Raw genomic sequence first — 22109 nt, 5'->3', positions numbered from 1 at the left:
CGTGGTAAGAGTAAGACACTAGGCTTCCTTCTGGTTGGGGCTGGAGTAACTCCTGCTTGGGGTGAAGTCTTCCGAAATCAGAATCAATTTCCTAAGACTTACCACATTGAATTGAGCCCCAGAGACATGTTTTTCTGTCTGTAGTCTTTTAATAGTAGAAAACATTATAAAATTCTCACTTCACTATCTTCCTATTCTTAACTGTTCTTGGGAGGAGTCAGGTCAGAAGAGACTGAGATTAGAGTCTGTGTATCACATTCTCCACAGAGTAAATATCCAAGCCAACACCACAGCAGTCAGCATCTGTTGCATAGGGTAAGTCGTTTAAAAAAAAATAAATTGGTCAATTTTGAAAATTAGGTGTGGAGAATAGAAGGGAACCTGAGAATTTTTATACTGTTTTTTTGTGATGTAATCGGCTGTAGCCAAGAGAGTCACTTTATAATATGAATATTTATAGCTTCAGTCTTACATTTTCTTCAGAATGAACTGCCATAATCCTTTTCATTACTCTAAAAGTCTGATGACTCTTGTCTTAGAGTGAAGCATCCCTCCCAAACTCCCCTATGAGTAGATTGGGACCTAGTGTGATAACAGCGCTCTGATTTACGAGCAAGACCCTGAGTAGACTGAGAAAAAGTAACTGAAAACTGAGGCAGGCTTTTGTATACTGATTTATGTTTCTTCTTATTCCTCTTAAAATGAAAATCCTGAGCTTTTCTTTAGATATATTTTACATCTGTGAAAGAAGATAGCAATGCAGTTAATAGGAGGAGCGTGATCCTTGGGTTCAGACGACCAACAACTCTCAGTTTCAGCACCTCATAGTTGTGTAAACTTATTTCTATGCACTTCAGTGTCTTCCTAATAACTACTTTGCAGAGTTGCTGTGAACACAAGTATAAACATTAGATATTCAAATATGGCTATTATTATTATTATTATTATTTTTAATATATTGTTCTAAGTGCTGGAGTTGCTTTATTTATTTTATTATTATTTTTTAAAGTTTTATTTATTTATTTATTTATTTATTTATTTATGGCTGTGTTGGGTCTTCGTTTCTGTGCGAAGGCTTTCTCTAGTTGTGGCAAGCGGGGGCCACTCTTCATCGCGGTGCGCGGGCCTCTCACTATCGCGGCCTCTCTTGTTGCAGAGCACAGGCTCCAGACGCGCAGGCTCAGTAATTGTGGCCCACGGGCCTAGTTGCTCTGCGGCATGTGGGATCTTCCCAGACCAGGGCTCGAACCCGCGTCCCCTGCATTGGCAGGCAGATTCTCAACCACTGCGCCACCAGGGAAGCCCGGCTATTATTATTATTATCAATTATGCTGACCTACAGAAATATCCAAGTTCCTTGGAAGTATACATTTTTGGGAAGTGAGTAGGGATGGGGTATTATTACACTTTTATTTTTGGTTTCTTTTTATTCATTCAGTATATGCATGTGTATATGTGTGTATTTGTGCCTATAAGTGTGTGTGAGTGAATTTCACTTATTACATGTCAGGCACCACTTCAGGCACTTTGATAACATTAATGAATAAAATAGACAAGAATTTTCACCCCCCCCCCCCCCATGGAGCTTACCTTACTGTGGTGAATGCAGCTGGAAGCTGATAACTGATATTGAAAAATTAAGCCAGAAAAGCGGGATGGGGGTTGGGAGTGGGTTATAATTATTAATAAGGAGGTCGGGGCATCTGATACTGGTTTTGCGTTCTTTGAGGTTTTCATGTACTAGCTTTTGGAAGGGGGGCATTGGAAAAAGGGAGATGAGAGGACAGAAAAGAATAGGAGCCTGCTGACTTGTAGGAGAGCAGAAGCATTTCCTTTGTGTAAAATGTGTCAAAACAGAAACTAATATGGAAGAGTGAAGTTTTCCAGATGGCCTGGTTTTATTTTATTCAAATTTGAGTAAAAATCTTCCTTAAATATTTTGTACACACCCTGCCTTCCCAAACAATGGGTACTGAATATAGTCTGCCTGGTCTGTGACTGCCACTTCTGTTACTGAACTGTTGTGAAGCAAGTCCCTCAGGGCCAGCAGAGATGCTTTTGGCTACTTGCCTACATAATGGCTGAACCTGCAGTGATTGTGAGTTCTACATAGCAGCCACTATGTACATATGGCTATTTAAATTTAAATATAAATTAATTAAAATAAATGACATTAAAAATTCAGTTTCTGAGTCACATTAGTCACATTTCAGGTGTTCAATAGCCATATGTGTCTAATGGCTACTGTGTTAGCCCAGATACAGAACATTTCCGACATTGCAAAGAAGTCTGTAAGTATGTATTTGTTATGTTTCATGTTCCTGTCTCTGACATTGTTTTTTGTGGTACTGCTATCAGCTTCCAAACCTATCTCTTCTTTTTGATTTGTTGTCTCTTATAGTTCATAGGTTTAAGCACTAGATTTAGAATTTTATATAAAGTAAGGGTAACTAGGCTCTAAGAACAGAAGAGCTTTCTTATGTTCAAGTATCTGAGTTTTCATACTTGGAATTTATATTTCTATTCTGACTGCCCCAGGACCTTTTTTTGCTTGGTTATTCTGGTGCAGTTGTGCTCTGGGTGGTCAGAGAGTCAGACTGCTGAGTTATTGTGGGAGAAGCGCTATCAAACTTTAAAGGTAAATTGCACTTTTATGGAAATGCTTTAGATCCAGTCAATGGTCCCTTGTTTGGAGCAGTGCCATTTAAGGAAAGTTTATTGACTGACTTCCTACACATATACCAAGCACTATGCTAGGCCCAGGAGATACAAACAAAAGTGAACATGACCCCAAACCCTGAGGAGTTCACAGTTTAGGAGGTAGAGAGAGTCATAAATAAACCGTTTCATTGTCTAGTGCCCAGGTATGAACTTTCCTCTGAAAGTCCAGAGGAGAGTGGTGCATGAACCAGCCTTCCTGGAGGTGGAGGGAGAGGGATGAGACAAGAGGCCAGAGGCCTTGGGAACCCTCCCTAAAGTAGTGATTCTTTTTTTTTTTTTCCATCTATTTCTTTTATTTTTATTTTTTAATTGGAGTATAGTTGATTTACAATGTTATGTTAGTTTCAGGTGTACAGCAAAGTGAATCAGTTATACATCTGCATCTATTCATTCTTTTTTAGATTCTTTTCCCATATAGGTTATTACAGAATATGGAGTAGAGTTGGAGGGAGTGATTCTTAAATGGCATCCTGAGGGATAAATAGGTGTTAGTCACATGACAAAGTTAGGAGAATGGGGTCAACAAGACATGATGTACCACAGCATGAACAAAGATGCTGAGAAGTGGACTGGCGTGGTGCAAGTGGGAACTTTTGAGTTGAGTATTGATAGAATTTAAAATAAAAGGGAACCTGTGTCTATAGAGATAGATAGGCTTTGATTGGTATGTTGAAGTGATGGGTAATCAGCAGAGGGGGTAGGGAGATGGTGACATCGGCTCATCTGACTTTTCAGCAGTTCAAGTTGTTCACCCTGGCAGCTCTGTGGCAGTAAAATTTAAGGGAGTTGGGCTGGAGGCTGGGACACTGGTGGTGGTGGGTGGAGGAAGAGGAATTCGTAGCAGTCCAACAGAGAGATAACCAGGGCCTGATGTGAGAGGGTGTGAATGTGGTGGAGCAGAGGACCTGCTTTCAATCAACACTTAAGGGGTAAGATTATCAGTATTTGAGGACTGATGAGATCTGGAGGATGGAGGAGACAGAGGAATCAGAGATGACGCTAAGCTTTCAGGAAAACAGATTAATTTGAACACTTCTTCCAAGTTCATGGTGATAGGTTTTGACCTATAGCTGCTACTAGTGTTCTGCATTGGCAACTGGTGTCTAGGTTAGGTTTTGGCTCTTTAGGACTCCATCACTCACATTTGTTAAAAGAACTTGAACCACAAACTATAGCGAAGCTCTACCCTTGTATGACTTTAATTTTGCAGTGGCCTATGAAAATTTATAGAAATTTGGCTTCATTTCTAGTGGCTCCAATCCAGATGCCAAAATTACCCTGTTGCTGGGACACCCCTTGGGTGGACCATTGAATCTGTTATTCATTAGAAACAGCTGAAAACCATCAACAAAATTCCTGTGCTATGCCAACAATAACACCAGTCAAATTTCAAGGTAACTCCAGGTTTCAGAAAGTTATGAATCTCAAAATCTGTCTAGCTGAACCCTTATTTGTATTTTTACACATATTTATCATGTGAAAAAGCTAGTGGCGTCCTTACTTTTCATAATTGTACATTGCTTTCTTTAGATTATAAATTAAATTCTGAGTTCCGAATGTTGGTGGAGACATGCTTATGGATCTGTAGTCAATCCCATTAAAGTGAAAGTACAAATTCAGTCCGGATGGTGGAAGTTGGAGAGGAGCCAGCCCAAAGGGTCCGTTGTGATGGGGTCCATATTGGAAGCAAGAATTCTCTCATATCTGCAGTGCATTTTAAAAGGATTTTCCAAGTAACAGTTACTATTTTAATGACGTGTGTTAAGCTTCCAGAAGAACCCAGTTCTCTAGTTTGCAAAATTAAAGAAGTATGCCAAATCTATGTTGATAACTTGGGTTTTACTGACATATTTCACGACTGCATGGCTAAAGCCATAAAACAGTAGGTGCCTGACACTTTATTTTAGATCGTTATATTTAGCTACTGCATCTGGCCTTTGTTGCTAAATATTTTTTTCTTGTCACACTAACTACTCCATCAAATTGAATCTTCAGTGGTCTGGCAGTTTTTGAATGACTTCTTGCAAGCTGTGAAATCCTGTTCCCTAATCAGGAAGATCTGGGCAAGTCTTGTGGTATGAGGAAATATGCCACATCTTTCTAAGTGAGACAACAGGATCATAGGACAATTATACAACATCTTCAGAATTTTTATCTGAAGACTAGTGATATGTTTGGTGATGAACAAGTACTATAAAGCGAGAGGCATGGGAAGTTTCCACATTCTTTAAAAGGGTTTGGTACCAGGAAGAAAAGAAAACAAGCTGACTTTTTGTGGCTCTTGAGAAAGGTTACATTAACCATTTGTTAAAAGTTGGATTTATGAAGATCATTGGCTTCTAAGAACATTCTTTATAAATTGCCATCATTTGTATGATGTCAGTGAAGGTTGTTTAGCAACATATCAAAATAGTTTTATGAAAAGATAAATATGTGTTTCATTAATCCCAAGGGGAGCTTTCTAAAATGCATTTTTAAAAATAAATAATTAGTGTCATTCTGTGGGAAAGAGGCAAAAAAAGACATCTTTTCAAGCAACTTGTGATTTAATAGCAGCTGGTCAAGTGAGTTGAAAAACCTTACGAGTCGTATATTTTTTGAATGCCTTTTCTCTTTCTTGGGAAACTGGCTAACCCCCAGAATCTTTCTCCCATGGCAAATGGCTCTGAAACTTTGATCTTTGCAAACCAGTTTGCCAGATGTAGTGGATAGAACATGTGTGACCTTTTGTGTGCCAATTCACCCTGGCTGATCGGAAACCATGTGTTAACCTTGTATGACTTTTATTTGTAGGCATTACAGCAGAAGTTCTGGTGGTGACCTCTTTCGATGAACTGCAGAGAAGGGCCCCAGAAGCAAGAGGGAAGATTGTCGTTTACAATCAACCTTACACCAACTACTCGAGGGCAGTGCAATACCGCGTCCAGGGGGCGGTGGAAGCTGCCAAAGTGGGGGCTTTGGCATCCCTCATTCGATCGGTGGCTTCCTTCTCCATCTACAGGTTGGTCATTATGTTCATTTGAAATGCTTTCAAAGACCAGGGTTTTCCATCAAAGAGAAGCCCTTTTGAAATAAAAACAAACCAGTCAAAAGAAAATACTGATTGTTCATGGAACTTTTCCCCCATTCTACATTTGTTCATTTGTTTGTAATATCTTTTTTGGCCTTTTCAGGATTCCAAGCATCATTTGTGCATTCCTTTACAAAGCTTTCCACATCCACGATGATCCCATAACATTCTATATATAACCAGTGTATTTTATATATTTTCATTGGAGGGAGAACTGAATTGACGTCTGCGTTTCATCAAAGATTCCTAAAGACTTCAGAGGCAGCCAGGCTTTTTTCCATTGTTGCTAGAGAAGTGAAATACAAATAAAGCAGGTTACATGATAGGGGCCATCTATGGTGTAGTGGAAAGAGTTGAGGCAGCAGAGGACCTTGGATGTAGACCTGCTTCTGCTTCTGAAGAACCGTGAGGCCTTGGGACTGTTCTTTTTTTTTTTTAATTGAAGTATAGTTGATTTACAATATTATATTAGTTTCAGGTGTACAGCAAAATGATTCAGTATTTTTGCAGATTACACTCCATTATAAATTATTTCAAGATAATGGCTGTAATTCCCTATGCTATACAATATATTCGTGTTCCATATTTATTTTATACATAGTAGTTTGTATGTGTTAATCTCATACCACCTTGGGAATGTTCTTAAAACTCTTTGCACCTCAGCATTCTTCTCTATTAATTGGTGATAATTAACAATAATACATTTACAAAATTATTTTAAGATTGAATGAGGTAAACTTATGAAAGATACTTGATATTTATAAAGGTCTATTTTGAGGGCAGCGTAAGTTTTGTCTTTTTCTTTGTATTTCTGATTGAGGTAATTGCAACATGCTTTATTGATCCTCAGTTGTAGGAGGAAATTCGGCATTGCAGTGGATAAAAAGTCCAAAAATTGACCTGCAGACATTGGGCCTAGTTTAATAGCTACATATCGTAGTGTCACATATCAAGGATAAAATATTTGAGAAACATGGATAAAAGAAGCACCATTTTAGTGTTGTAGCCTGGTCTCTCTAAGATAAAAAAAAAAGTAAAAATAATTGCAAATAGGGTTTATTTGAGTCTCAAGGCTAGATCTTTAATATCTTTTGTAAAGGAAGCATTCTTTATTCTGCACAATTGCTCTTTGGAGCTGGAGTCACAGATGCTTGACCTTAAATAATTAGCACCCTATGCCCTTAAAAATAACTAAGGACACATAAGCAACTAGGAAACCCAGTCAGAGGAGTTGTCCAAAAGGGCAGAGAAAAAGAAAGGGACATTTTTCTTTTATGGGGATAAGGTATCATCCCAGGGGAGGAAGATGGGGCATGCTAAAACCACTTGTTAGAAGTTTTATGAGAGAAAACCTAGTTACACTGATCTCACAGTGCTAAAAATAATGCTCTTTGTAGGGTCTTTAAAGTTTTGATGACTAGTGAAATAATGATTGGACCGTATTCTTTTGGATGGTTACTCTTCCCAGGAGGGAAGTCCTGAAATGGCTAGCTTATTTCCCAGAATACCTCAATCACCCCTTAGAATAACACAGTCAGCAACTTGTGGCCATTCACCATGATGTCACTGGTCATGAGATCTAAATTATGGAGCTACTCTGTTGCTTTGTGAAACTGGGTGAATGCCAGAAATATTTATTTAACAACTACTACTCATAAGACTAATAAACTCCCAGATGACTTAATGCACAGCAATCTGCCAGGGTTCATTGACACTTTTTTCCTGGTATAATGAAGACATCTGGAAGCCCAGGCTGTAACCTAGGAACACCAGAAGAATTTCGTCCAGCAAAGGACTTAGAAATCTGTCGTTAGCCTCTAAGATTTGGGGTTGCCAACATGTAGTGTGCATTCAAGACATTTTTCTTAATATTTATAGATCCAGACTGATTATAATTTTTTCATTGATTTTATAGCCAGACATATTTCAGTGGACTCTTAACTTTTATAACTCCATATTTTCAACATTTATGAATACAAAATAACATTGCTCTTTACATAGTACTTTAGAACCTTTCACATACGTCATCTTATTTGTTCTGACAACAATCCAGTGGACCAAGGAGAAGGGGCATTATTATCCCCATTTTAAGATAAAGAAAGAAAAGTTCAGAGAATTCAGCATGTTAACATGTTTAAGTCTTGCATCTTGAAAAATGAAAACCAAAATGAAACAAACTGTCTCTTTGTCCACTTCAGGCTAAATTGTTTTTTAGAGCCAATTTTCCTTAAAGAGTATTCTATATTCCTATCTGTAATTTTTCATCCCTTATTCACTCTCCAGATCACTTTAACCTGGCCCTTCCAAATACTGAAATGGAAGTTGTTAAGGTCACAAATATGCCTAGTTGAATATAATGGACATTTTCAGGCCATCATCTTATTTCACCACTCTGAAGCATTCCTTATTATTGATTGCTTTTTCAATCTCTTCTTGGCTTCTATGACTTCTTTCTCATAATCTCTCTTTCTCTAGCTCCTGCTCTTTCCCTCTTTCCCACTTTCCCTTTTCTTCCCTGTTTCTCTGGCTTCTCACTGTTAATATTCTACCTGAGCAATCCTATCATGCTTATGACTTCAGCCCTAAGCATGGTGACCCTTTCCAAGCCCACCTCTTCTGTCCACTGCCTGAGCTCTAGGTCCATACATCTAACTACTTGCCGATTTATCTTTTGGGTCTCATAGCTATCTCAGTTTCTTTTCTTTTCCTTTCTTTTCTCTTCTCTTCCTTTTTTTCAAAATTGAACTCATTCTTTTACCTCTTTCTCCTGCATTTTCTTTCTCAGTGAAGAGAATGCCGTCTGTTCTGCCCTATAAGTTAGATGGTCCTTGATTACTTTTTTCCTCTTCCCTTATCCATCATTTCTAGTAGCTACGACATCTCCTAGATTCTGCTCTTTATCAGTCATTTCAGCCAATGCATATTGAGCAGCTCCACCTCCCAACATCACCCCACACTCTACTAGTCAGGAATCACTAAGACTTCCCCAGTGCACCCCATTCCCTCCAAGTTTCACGACTTCGCAAATGCTTTCTGCTCTGCAACCTTCTATTCCCTTCTTCACTATCTCACACTGTCCTTCAAGATTCATCTTAAGTGTTTCTTCTTCTGGGGGGGCCCTGCCTGATATCCAGCTCCAGCCCAGGTGAGCTGCCCCTTTTGGGTATCCCACGTCATCCTGTGCGTACTCTGTACCATAGTATCTTGGAGGTAGTTGGGGTTCATGCTTTGGTAGGGTAGACTAACTGTTGTAGCAAACAACTTAGACACCTAACACAATAGGAATCTCTTTCTTGCTCACATAATAGTTCCAGGAGGGTGTTCAGCAGGTGGACTTTTGCTCCTTTCCATCTGTGGCTCCATCACCTCTAAGAAATCAGAGTCCTCTGCAGGGTCCCCTGCATCCAGCTGGCAAATAAGGAACTGGAGAGAGAAAGTCGATAATCAAGGGGGAGGTTTTCTGTGGCCAGGCCTGGGTATGGCATACCTCACTGCTTACATTCCACCAGCCACAATGCAGTTACGTGGAGGCTGGGAAATTTGGTCTATCTTCATGCTCGCGGTGAAAGGAAAATGAGTTTGGTGAACAACTGTGCAGTCTGTTCCAATTGCCTGACTCAACACTAGACTGTAAGTTCCAGGAAAACATGGATCATACATTTTTACCTCTGTGTCCCCATCATCTTGTATGATATTTGATACATGGCGGTTACTCTGGAAACGACTGTTGGAGGAATCCACTTGTCTGAGGTTATGTGCTCAGTCGTGGTAAGGTTCTTACAACAAGCCAGGTGACCCGATTCCTAGTGCTCTCTGACCAGACCGTGTAGCCTCTGTATAGTAAATTGAAATCAGCTTGAACTTTTGGGGCACTTTGCTCTGTATTTGGAGGATAACATCCAGATGCCAATATGCCAGATTATACCCTTTTTTCTGCCACAATATTCACACACAATGATCTTTTGGGTCACCCTTAGCTCTATGGCAATGGGTTATGCTGGATCCTGTTTAGGAAAAACGTAGAAGTCAGCAACACTGGAGAACAGAACAGAAATTTGTCGCTGCTTGATTTCAAAATTAGAGGCTCCTAAAGGACAGGAAATGTGTTTTACCAATGTGACTTGACACTTGTCAATGCACTTATCAATATTTGTCAGCCATTTTAGAAGTAAAACAGTCACATGCTTACATGACAGATGTCCTCAAAAGGCAGTCCGTTACTTGTTGCCAGCATTATCTCTGGATTCTTTGTCATTATTTCTCTGTATTCCCATTATTAGTGTTTTTGGGCTCAAATTTACTTCAAAGAGAAGGTTTTTCCTTCATTGATGTTTTTATAATGCCTTTTCTCTTGTGCAATATTAAGTGTCAAGTGGGGACTATCTAATGGGGACTCCCATTAGATCTTTTTTAGTTTTTCTGTTTGTAAAATACATTTTGCCTTTGTCATAGGAGAATATTTTAAGGATAAATGTAATTGTAAGAGATTTAATTTCTGCAGAGGAAAGCTGCTCTATGGAACCACTTGCCTTACATTATTTCTCAAATTAATCATATTTTTTTAGTAAATATTTATTGAGAGCTTACCAGTTGCTCAGTAGTTGCCAGGTACTAGGGTTGCTAAGATGAATTAGACATGTTTTTGGTTCCTCAGAAATATTCTGTCTGGCTAAAAGAGAGGAGGGTAAGCTTAAAATGTACATGATTAGTGTAATATATTTTATATTTAGTGCTAAATGCATGATTGAGGAAAGGGACAAAGAAAGGAAAATTTTTTTAAAAAATATTTATTTATTTATTTATTTACTTTAATTAATTAATTAATTTTTGGCCATGTTGTGTCTTCGTTGCTGCATGTGGGCCATCTCTAGTTGCAGCGAGCGGGCACTGCTCTTCATTGCGGTGTGTGGGCTTCTCATTGCAGTGTCTTCTCTTGTTGTGGAGCACGGCCTCTAGAGCACAGGCTCAGTAGTTGTGGCGCACGGGCTTAGTTGCTCTGCGGCATGTGGGATCTTCCTGGACCAGGGCTCGAACCCGTGTCCCCTGCATTGGCAGGCAGATTCTTAACTACTGCACCACCAGGGAAGTTCCAAGAAAGGAAATTGACATTTATTAAACACCTACTTTGTTTATGCTTCTCCAAAGGCTTAAATAGTTTGTTTCAATTAATTCTTTATGCAACCCAATAGAAATAGATATTGTTATTGCTCTTTTACTGAGGGAGAAACAGGTTCCGAATGGTTAAATGGCTAGTCAAGTTGCACAGCTAACGAAAGAACCAGGATTCATACCCAGAGAGCCTTTGGCTCTAAATGCCACGCACTTTAGATTTCATGCACTTTAGATTTAGCTGGAGAGCTAATGCTACAGGAGTCTAGAAGAGGTAGCAGAAGTCTGATGGGGGCTGGCTACGTTGAGAATGTAGGTTTTGGGTGTACTCGGTGAAAAGGTTGAACTTGAACAAGAGGCAGGAGGTGGAAAGGCATTCTATACCTGATCAAGACAAGAAAGCGGGAGTGCATCATGCACTGGGTAATACACAAGTAGACCAGTTTGACTGGAGCAAGGTTTCATAGGAGATCAGAGAAATGAAATTTTGAGGTGAGAGGAAGAGACCAGCTTTATGAAGAATCCAAAGTACCAGGTTGGGGAGTTTTAAGTTTAATTAAGTTTAATGTGGAGGAAATGAGGAATCATTGATTGTGTTAGAGTTGGAGGGGGATGTTTTAGTGCATTTTTTCTCGACGTATGGTCCCCGGAACATGTCAACCTCACCTGGGAGCTTATTGATTTGCAAATTGTCAGGCCCCACTTGAGACCCATTAAATTAAAACATGCTTGGGGTTGGGGTTTGTGGTTTAAACAGCCCTCCAGGTGATCCTGATGTATGTAAAAGTTTGGGAACTGTTTCAGAAAGATCAATCTGGTGACTGTAGATGATGTGCTTTGAGAAGGTAAGCCAGGACACTGATCTGATAGTGCAGATGTGAAGTAATGAGGACATAGATGATGGCAATGGGGATGGAGAGAGAGAGACAGCAGGAGGGTGTTGGGCTGCACCCAGCAGGCCTTGCAATTGCCCAGGTGCAAGACTGAAGAAAAAGCCCAGAGACAGCAACGGAGACCACCACAGTTTATTGGATAGGAAGTCTTACAAGTCTGAAGCGAAGTGCTGGAGTGACACCCCACTGTGTACGGCAGACAGCAGGCAGGACAGGGCAGCAGTTTTTTGCTACTTGGGGGAAGAGGAGGCTACCAGTTATAGGGGGACCTGATGTCAGGTTGGCTCATCAGTTACCGGAGAAACCAGAAGCTGGGGCAGGAGGCAAGCACTTAGGCAGTTGCTGATTGAGCCTTATGATTAGGAGAACTGGATAGTCATGTGAGTAGGTGTAGGTGAAGCAGGGACTGGTCGAGCAGGGGATGTACAGAGAGCAAGAGAACAGCCTGAAAAAATTATCAAAACTTGGGGACTGGCTGCATTTGAAGGGAGGAGAGAGGAGGAGTCAAAGTTTACAGTAAGGCAAGGACTGAACACCAAAGGCTGAATCTGCATTCAGTGCAGACCGATATTTAAAAATCATGAGCTTTATGTAAAAATAGTGGTTTGTGGTTTTTAGAGAAAGAACTATAGCTGGGGGTGACGTCTTGTATTTTGTGTAAGGCGAACTTCAGCCTAGTGGATTAGCCACCAAGTCCTTTCTGTTGATGGGATGTGCCTTCTCCAGTCTGCCACAGTTTCCAGGTTTCCCTCTACCCAGCTTGGGGACTAGAGAATGATGAGAGACAGAGGGGTCAGGAGAGGGAGCCCATATGGGGGCAACATGACCAGTTTGGTTTTTAGACATTTGGAGTTTGAGGTGGCTGTGAGATAGTCCCATTAATCTGGCTTTTACATTTTGTAAGGAAAACAGTTGAGCATTTTCATTTCTCTATTATCTACTTTTTGGATCACCCAAGGCAATTTAAAATTCTAGGCTGGCTTCCTTGCAGTGTGGTACACCTTGGGACTTCTGCCTCCTGCTTTCTCAACCTGCGAGCTCAAGAATGCAAGTAATTTTTATATTAGACCAAACAAAATATAATTCAGAAAGTAACTCTACTGAGGCCAAATTGCCTGTTGTACTCCCATCGCCAAATATACATTTTTTTCCTTGTTATTTTCTCCATTGCCCCAGATAATTGAACTCAGACTGTAAGTTGTAATCAGCTAAGGACGCAAAAGGCTCTCCTTTCACTTTACTGTGAAAATTGCATCACCACACTGGGTAAGAATGCATTGAGGTGGGAATGAGCTGTTGATAGAACTTGTCTTTGTAACTACTACTGGTTTATGTCTTATGCCACTTGGCCTTTGTATACTGTATTGATAGATACAGTGAAGAGGAGGCATAGAGAAGCAATCCAGTTTGAAGATAAGATCTGATTAAACATTCAGCTGGAGAGAAAGATGAGTGAATCCAGGTGATGTTTTATGGAGAATGTTAGACCATCTGGTGAGAGAGCTGTGAGAAAGTATATAAATCAGTCCCTATAATGATACTTAATTAATACAGAGTCGATAAGTGGCATAATTGAAGCAATGGTTGGGCTATATCGTAGAGTTAAATAGCTTCAAAGAGGTTTCTGATTAAAACCATTACAATTTATAACACATTCTTCATCTTAAGAAAGCATCTTGGTGAGATTTTTAACATGAACATTTTTGTAATCAGAGGACCAGTTTAAAACATTCAGAGCAGAGGTGAAATGTCTTAAGAGGTCTATTTTAGATGATTTTTAAAAGCCAGTTTATTCTCCGAGAGTAAAAAGGCTTGTCCCCCTCCCCTTGTTTTTTAATGGGAGAGAAATTAACGCTGCTACTTTACACTTAGACTGTCTTGGATCTTTGATGTCCTGGTGGTTTGGTTCTTTGGTGTGACCTTAGCGTAATTAGCTATCAAGCTTGATTTAAGTTGTTTTGAAATATTTTCGCAATTTGGGGGGCATACGTGCCTGCTGGTGATTACAAAATAAGGAAAATATCACTGTGACTCAACATGGTACAACTGGGCTAGCCTTGATTAGTAGGTTCTTTTCCTTCCTTATTTTGTTTTTGCTTAATTCACTCTGAGGCTCATAACAGATGCACAGTAATCAAGCAGAATGCCAATTCTCATCATTTATGCAGGTGGAGGGCCACTGTGCTCCCAAGGGGGGAAACCAGAGAAGACCCACATTGAACACTGCATTTTTTTCTTCTCATCATCCTTTTTTTTTTTTTCCTCTCTCTCTGATTTTTAAAAATTAATTAATTTATTTTTGGCTGCATTGGGTCTTTGTTGCTGTGCGCGGGATTTCTCTAGTTGGCGGCGAGTGGGGGCTACTCTTCGTTGCGGTGCGCGGGCTTCTCATTGCGGTGGCTTCCCTTGTTGCAGAGCACGGGCTCTAGGCGTGTGGGCTTCAGTAGTTGTGGCTCGCAGGCTAAGTAGTTGTGGCATATGGGCTTAGTTGCTCCGCGGCATGTGGGGTCTTCCCGGACCAGGGCTCAAACCCGTGTCCCCTGCATTGGCAGGCGGATTCTTAACCACTGCGCCACCAGGGGAGCTCTCTGATTTTTGAAAGGCAGATTCTTTGTTTAGAAGGCCTTTGTTAGAAATTCCAAAATGTCCTTTAATCACTGAGTTATTATTGCTTCAGGTAGTGTGACAGGTATGCAACTTCGTAATGGACACACTCGGGCAGTATACTTCAGAGCCTCAGTTCTGGAGTCACAGTGCGTGAGTCTTTGCTCAGCCTCTTGACAGATGTGTGACCTTGCCATATCATGTAAACTCTCAGAACCTCAGTTTCACCTGTAAAATGGGGTGAGGTTTAAATGTGAGGATTAATCCAGGCATTTTGTGAGGATTAAATGAGATATTATTATTGCCTAACATAGTAAGTTTTGCATACATGTACTCTTATTATATAGTCTAGCTAAGTAATGACTGGATATGCTTATTGAATAAAAGAGGAAGAAAGGGAGGGACACACGGAGCGAGGGAGGGAGGGAAGGAGAAAGAGAAGAACAGAAGGAAGGAAGGAAGACAGGTAGGAAAGAGGGAGGGAAGAGAGAGAAAGAAGAACTTAATTTACTTAATATCAGTATTGTAATTGCTGCTGCCTGGTTGGGAGACAACCCTTAACGTCGTATTGCCATGGTGATCTCCATCTGTTTAGCTTATTCGAACTCTGTTGGGGTTGTGTGTTTACTGGTCTGTTTTTCTTTCTGGATTGGAAGTTCTCCTGGGGACATACTGTGTGTCTTACTCATCTCAGTGTCTCCAGGCTGTGCTCAATGCCTGGCACACAGTATTGCTGGAATGAATGAATAAAAAGAGTTAGAGGCAACCTATCAGGTTTGGCTAACATGTAAATTCAAGGTGTCACCGTTTCACATTCATAAAAGTTGGATAATAATATAGATGAGGTGACTAACCTTTTGAATAGCTACTTATCAAAAATAGAGTCTCTGGAATCTGAAAGGAGACTATATAGTTATGTAAATTTTGGTAAAGAATTGCAAACTGCTATTACGTTGGTGCTTTGTAAGGCTGCTATAATTAATGTTCTGTTTGCTTTCTTAGGACGGACTGTCATTTTTTATCTGCTTATAACCTTGATATAAAAATTTATTCTCGGTTGATATTTTGCATTCATAATTTTAAAATATTTATAAATGTTCACCTTCTATTTTCCAGCTTTCTGATTTTCGAAAGCACAAGCTTAAGAACCACATCATGTTTTTCCAAATCTGTAGTGGTAAAAAGAAATTAATGCATTTTGAATTCAGGTTTCAGGATTATGACAATGTTGTTTGCTTATGCAGTGCCCTTTGAAAAATGTCTAGTGTAGCATATGAACCAAAATAATCCCCAGTAGCCTCAAGTCAGCCTTTTACTATTGCATGTGCTTTTGTTCTCTCTCTCTCATCAAAGCTGAAGACCATTCCAAAGGTCCTCTTGCATCCAACTGTCCCTTTGGCTTCTTTAGCCCCCTGGAGAAAGTACCAATCAGAAGGTACTGCCAGGAAGACTGGAGATTAACAAAGGTAACAATATAGAGAGTGGGATTTGGAATCAGACAGGCCTAGATTCAAATGCAGGTTTAGCCAATTAGAGGTTGTTTGAGTTTACATATGTTGTTTAATGTCCGAACCTGTTTGCTCATCTGTAACATGGGGAGAATACTGTTTACTTCATAGAGTTGTTGAGAGAATTATATAGGATCAAGATGTAGACCCTGACACATGGGAAGCAATCAGTGAATTATATAACTGACATCTTAATCATGGTTGTTACCATCGTTATTATCATCATTGGATAATGACAGGACTAAGCAGGTAGGTGGACATGAACTGAAATATCTTAAAAAGCAGCAGCTCCGGAACTCTCCTCACTGTGTGCTCCAGAGACCTTGGTTCTGTTTATCTCCCGATTTCAGGAACCTACGCTTGTAGACTCCCTCAGTCTTTGGCTTAAAACTCTGTTCTGCTTTTTTTATCCTCTTTGACCTCACTTTGAATGCTCCATACTGTTCTTGCATGTAGTGCCAAAGGTATAGTGACTCAGATCTGTGATCCATGGCCAGCTGACCAACATGCAGAAACTGTTCTATTTAAACACCATCCAATCTATTTTCCACCTCAGGGCCTTTGCACTCACTAACCCTTCTGTCTGGAATGCTATTTCTCCCAGCTTTCTGTATGGCTGACTCCCTTTCAATCTTCAGATGGCAAGTGAAAATTTCTCCCTGCAGGCCTTTCCTGACTTTCCTGAGTAGAGTAGCACTCTCGCTCAAATTCTGTTACCTCGCACCTCCTCTGTATGCTCAGAGGCCTAATAACATTTGGTAACTTCTCTCTCTCTCTCTCTCTACTTGTTCAATATGTGTCTCTCCATGAGAATATAAATACCATGACGACTGGACTATGTCTTTCTTGTACAGCATTATACTCTCAGTACACAGGGGATTGTCAGCCCATGGCAGGTACTCAAGAGATATTTGTTGAATGAGTTGCTATTAAAAAATCATCTAAGATCAGAAGAATAGAGAACCAACTATAAATGGAAATATACTGACTCATGTCTATTTTCTGAAGCCACATTCTAAAGCATCACAGATTTTTCCCTCAACTTTTTTTTTTGGTAAAATATCAATCTGTGGTAAAGTTGAAAGAATATTAGATGACTCATATACTCTTTGTAAGAAATTGCCTAACTTCCTCCTGAGAGGTGGTACCATTTCACATTGCCACGTGCCATGTGTGAGAGTTCAGAGTGCTCCACATTCTCACTGAAATTTGGTGTTGTCAGTCTGTTTAATTTTAGCCATTCTGGTGCGTATGTATTGAATCTCAGTGAAGTGTTGATTTGCATTTCTCTGATGACTGATGATGTTGAACACGCATTCACATGCTGATCTGTCATTTCTGAATCTTTCTTTGTGAATAGTCTGCTCAAATCTTTTCCCTATTTTATAATTGGGTTGTTTTTAAATTATTCAGTAGTAGGAGTTGTCTATATATTCTAGATGCAAGTCCATTGTCAGATACATGTTTTGCAAATATTTTCTCTCAGTTGGTGTCTTACCTGTTCTTTTTTGTTTATTGTTTTTAGCTTAACAGTGTCTTTTGATGAGGAGAAGGTTTAAACGTTGATGAATTTTAACATCAATTTTTTTAGTTGCTTTCTGTGTCCACTCATATACCCTTCATCTACATTCATTATTTAATATTTTGCCACATTTGTTCTCTTTCACTTTCTTAATCAATTTAAAATAAGGTAGGTACAGCCATGAAACATTTAAACCATAATATATGTGCATGTATTTCATAAGAACAAGGATCTTCTCTAACATAATGCAGTATCATTGTCATAGTAGGGAAATTTAACATTGTCATATAAATATTATATAATGTAAATTCCATCCATATTCAGATCCCAATTATCCCCCACTCTCAATAATTAATGTCCCTGCTTTTCAAAAAAAAATCCAGAACCCAATCAAGGATATTACATTACATTTAGTTTTCATGTATCTTTAGTCTCCTTAAGTCTGGAATTGTTCCCTAGTCTTTTTAATATTTTATTGCATTGACATTTTTGAGGAGTATAGGGCAGCTGTTTTGCACAGTGTCCCTCAGTTTGGAGTTATTTCCTCATTATTAGATTCAAATTAAATATTTTTGGCAAGAATTCTATATGGATGATGTTGTGTCCCTCCTATTGCATTATGTAAGGAAATGAATAATACCAGTTTTCCTTATTAGTGAGGCTAAGTTTGATCACTTGTCTAAGGCAGTATCTCAGGATTTCTTCCTCAGAGAGGTACCTTTTCCCCTTTGTAGGGGAAATACATTGTAATTGTGGTGAGATGCTTTGAGACTTTGTGAATCTTATATTCCTGAACAAAATTTCATCCAGTGAAAACTTAGCATGTGTTGACGATCCTTGCCTGAATCAATCATTACATTGCCAGTTACAAGAGTTTTCCTAATTCAGTTATTCCTATTATGTACATTTATTAACTGGCATGTTTTTGTGAGGAAGAGCTTCCACCTTTATTCTCTTATTGTTTCTGAGTACCACTTCCTGGATTTTTAAAAGCGTATGTATTAAAATTACTGTCATTCTTTTTGATAAAGCCTCAACAATTTCAAAGCACTTAAATGTCAAAGCTACTATTTTATGATGAGCTTGAATGTTTGAAACATTGAAAGGAATTCACTCTTTTTTATCCAAAGGAACCCACACTATCCCAGGTAAGTCAGCTAATTAGCAGGGTGTAATCAATACCATTTCCTCTGAACTTTCTCATTAACAGTGTGAGCTCTAGAGTAATAACTCTGGAAGTTATTTTTAGAGTCTACCATTACCAATGTGTACCATATGTGAATGAAGATCCTTCACCCCATACATCATTGCTATTAATTGTTGAAATAAATGAGCAAAAATCTCAAATCCAGCAATTGTTTCTCCAGAGTTTCTTCTCTTTTTCTTTTCTTTTCTCTTTTTTGCTACGTAGTGGTGATGTTCAGGAGTGTGTCCTCAAAGAGCCCTTTCCAGGAGCAATAAGTGTCTCAGTGTGGGTTTGCAGAGGCCTACAAGGATGTGTATTCAGGAGGAGTTTACCTAGTTTCTGTGGTGTAGTACAGAAAACTAAATTATCTACCCACTCCAACTTCCCCACGTCATCAGGGATAGTGAAGGGGTAACCAACCTTGGCTAGTGAGTCAAAGGGTAATAGCAATAGCTCAATGAATGTCTGTTTCTGCACTGGTTGCTGCTCTATAAATTAAATATTTGACATCTAGGAGAAGAATTTAATTTTTAAAAACATTGTATTTTATTTATTTATTATTTTAAATAGACCTTTATTGGAGTATAATTGCTTCACAATACTGTGTTAGTTTCTGTTGTACAACAAAGTGAATCAGCCATATGCATACATATATCCCCATATCCTCTCCCTCTAGAGCCTCCCTCCTACCTTCCCTATTCCACCTGTTTAGATCATAGCAAAGCACCGGGATGATCTCCCTGTAATGCTGCTGCTTCCCACTAGCTATCTCTTTTACGTTTGGTAGTGTATATATGTCCATGCTGCTCTCACTTCACCCCAGCTTCCACCTCCCCCCCTCCCACCCTGTGTCCTCAGGTCCATTCTCTATGTCTTTATGTCTTTATTCCTGCCCAGCCACTAGGTTAATCAGTACCATTTTTTCTTCTTTTTTTTAGATTGCATATATATGCGTTAGCATGTATATCTTTTTCTCTTTCTGACTTACTTCACTCTGTATGACAGACTCCAGGTCTGTCCGCCTCACTGCAAATAACTCAGTTTCATTTCTTTTTATGGCTGAGTAATATTCCACTGTATATATGCACCACATCTTCTTATCCATTCATCTGTTGATGGACATTTAGGTTGCTTCCATGTCCTGGCTATTCTAAATAGTGCTGCACTGAACACTGTGGTACATGTCTCTTTTGAATTATGGTTTTCTCAGGGTATTTGCCCAGTAGTGGGATTGCTGGGTCATATGGTAGTTCTCTTTTTAGCTTTTTAAGGAACCTCCATACTGTTCTCCATAGTGGCTGTATCAATTTACATTCCCACCAACAGAGCAAGAGGTTTGCCTTTTCTCCACACCCTCTCCAGCATTTATTGTTTGTAGATTTTTAAATGATGGCCATTCTGACCGGTGTGAGGTGATACCTCATTGTAGTTTTGATTTGCTTTTCTCTAATGATTAGTGATGTTGAGCATCTTTTCATGTGCCTCTTGGCCATCTGTATGTTTTCTTTGGTGAAATGACTATTTAGGTCTTCTGCCCATTTTTTTTTTTTTTTTTACATCTTTATTGGAGTATAATTGCTCTACAATGGTGTGTTAGTTTCTGCTTTATAACAAAGTGAATCAGCCATACATCAGTATACATATATCCCCATATCTCCTCCCTCTTGCATCTCCCTCCCACCCTTCCTATCCCATCTCTCTAGGTGGTCACAAAGCACCAAGCTGATCTCCCTGTGCTATGCGGCTGCTTCCCACTAGCTATCGATTTTACTTTTGGTAGTGTATATATGTCCATGCCACTCTCTCACTTCATCCCAGCTTACCCTTCCCCCTCCCCACGTCCTCAAGTCCATTCTCTATGTCTGCGTCTTTATTCCTGTCCTGCCCCTAGTTCAACAGAGCCGGGTTTTTTTGTTGTTATACTCCATATATACGTGTTAGCATACAGTATTTGTTTTTCTCTTTCTGACTTACCTCACCCTGTATGACAGAATCTAGGTCCATCCACCTCACTACAAATAACTCAATTTCATTTCTTTTTATGGCTGAGTAATATTCCATTGTATATATGTGCCACATCTTCTTTATCCATTCATCTGTCAATGGACACCTAGGTTGCTTCCATGTCCTGGCTATTCTAAATAGTTCTGCAATGAACATTGTGATACATGACTCTTTTTGAATTACGGTTTTCTTAGGGAATATGCCCAGTAGTGGGATTGCTGGGTCCTATGGTAGTTCTATTTTTAGTTTTTTTAAAGAACCTCCATAGTGTTCTCCATAGTGGCTGTATCAATTTACATTCCCACCAACAGTACAAGAGGGTTTCCTTTTCTCCACACCCTTTCCAGCATTTATTGTTTGTAGATTTTTTGATGATGGCCATTCTGACTGGTGTGAGGTGATACCTCATGGTAGTTTTGATTTGCTTTTCTCAAATGATTAGTGATGTTGAGCATCCTTTCATGTGTTTGCTGGCAATCTGCATATCTTCTTTGGAGAAATGTCTATTTAGGTCTTCTGCCCATTTTTGGATTGGGTTGTTTGTGTTTTTGATATTGAGCTGCATGAGCTGCTTGTAAATTTTGGAGATTAATCCTTTGTCAGTTGCTTCATTTGCAAATATTTTCTCCCATTCTGAGGGTTGTCTTTTTGTCTTGTTTATGGTTTCCTTTGCCGTGCAAAAGCTTTTAAGTTTCATTAGGTCCCATTTGTTTATTTTTGTTTTTATTTCCATTCTCTACGAGGTGGGTCATAAAGGATCTTGCTGTCATTTATGTCACAGAGTGTTCTGCCTGTGTTTTCCTCTAACAGTTTTATAGTGTCTGGACTTACATTTAGGTCTTTAATCCATTTTGAGCTTATTTTTGTGTATAGTGTTAGAGATTGTTCTAATTTCATTGTTTTACACGTAGCTGTCCAGTTTTCCCAGCACCACTTATTGAAGAGGCTGTCTTTTCTCCATTGTATATTCTTGCCTCCTTTATCAAAAATAAGGTGACCATATGTACATGGGTTTATCTCTGGGCTTTCTATCCTGTTCCATTGATCTATATTTCTGTTTTTGTGCCAGTACCATACTGTCTTGATTACTGTAGCTTTGTAGTATAGTCTGAAATCCGGGAGCCTGATTCCTCCAGCTCCGGTTTTCTTTTCTCAAGATTGCTTTGGCTATTGGAGGTCTTTTGTGTTTCCATATGAATTGTAAAATTTTTTGTTCCCATTCTGTGAAGAATGCCATTGGTAGTTTGATAGGGATTTCATTGAATTTTTAGATTGCTTTGGGTAGTATAGGCATTTTCACAATATTGATTCTCCCAATCCAAGAACATGGTATATTTCTCCATCTGTTTATGTCATGTTTGATTTCTTTCTTCAGTATTTTATAGTTTTCTGAGTGCAAGTCTTTTGCCTCCTTAGGTAGGTTTATTCCTCGGTATTTATTCTTTTTGTTGCAATGGTAAATGGGATTGTTGCCTTAGTTTCTCTTTCTGAT

At 39.3% G+C, this 22109-nt stretch overlaps 1 protein-coding gene across 9 annotated transcripts in view; it reads left to right on the top strand.

Annotated features, from left to right (window-relative positions):
• The window catches only part of CPQ (carboxypeptidase Q), a 500068-nt gene that overhangs the window by 157445 nt on the left and 320514 nt on the right, over positions 1 to 22109 (top strand). For all 9 annotated transcript variants that reach the window (XM_082364351.1, XM_082364352.1, XM_082364348.1 and 6 more), the window contains exon 3: positions 5515 to 5722. In XM_082364351.1, coding sequence (XP_082220477.1) covers positions 5515 to 5722 — 208 coding nt within the window. The remainder of the gene's footprint in view (positions 1 to 5514; positions 5723 to 22109) is intronic.

Source organism: Balaenoptera borealis (assembly GCF_965194805.1).
Source record: "Balaenoptera borealis genome assembly, chromosome: 17".
Taxonomy (NCBI): Eukaryota; Metazoa; Chordata; class Mammalia; order Artiodactyla; family Balaenopteridae; genus Balaenoptera; species Balaenoptera borealis.
The sequence above is the reverse complement of the archived record's forward strand: the minus strand, read 5'-3'. Positions and strand labels throughout refer to the sequence as shown.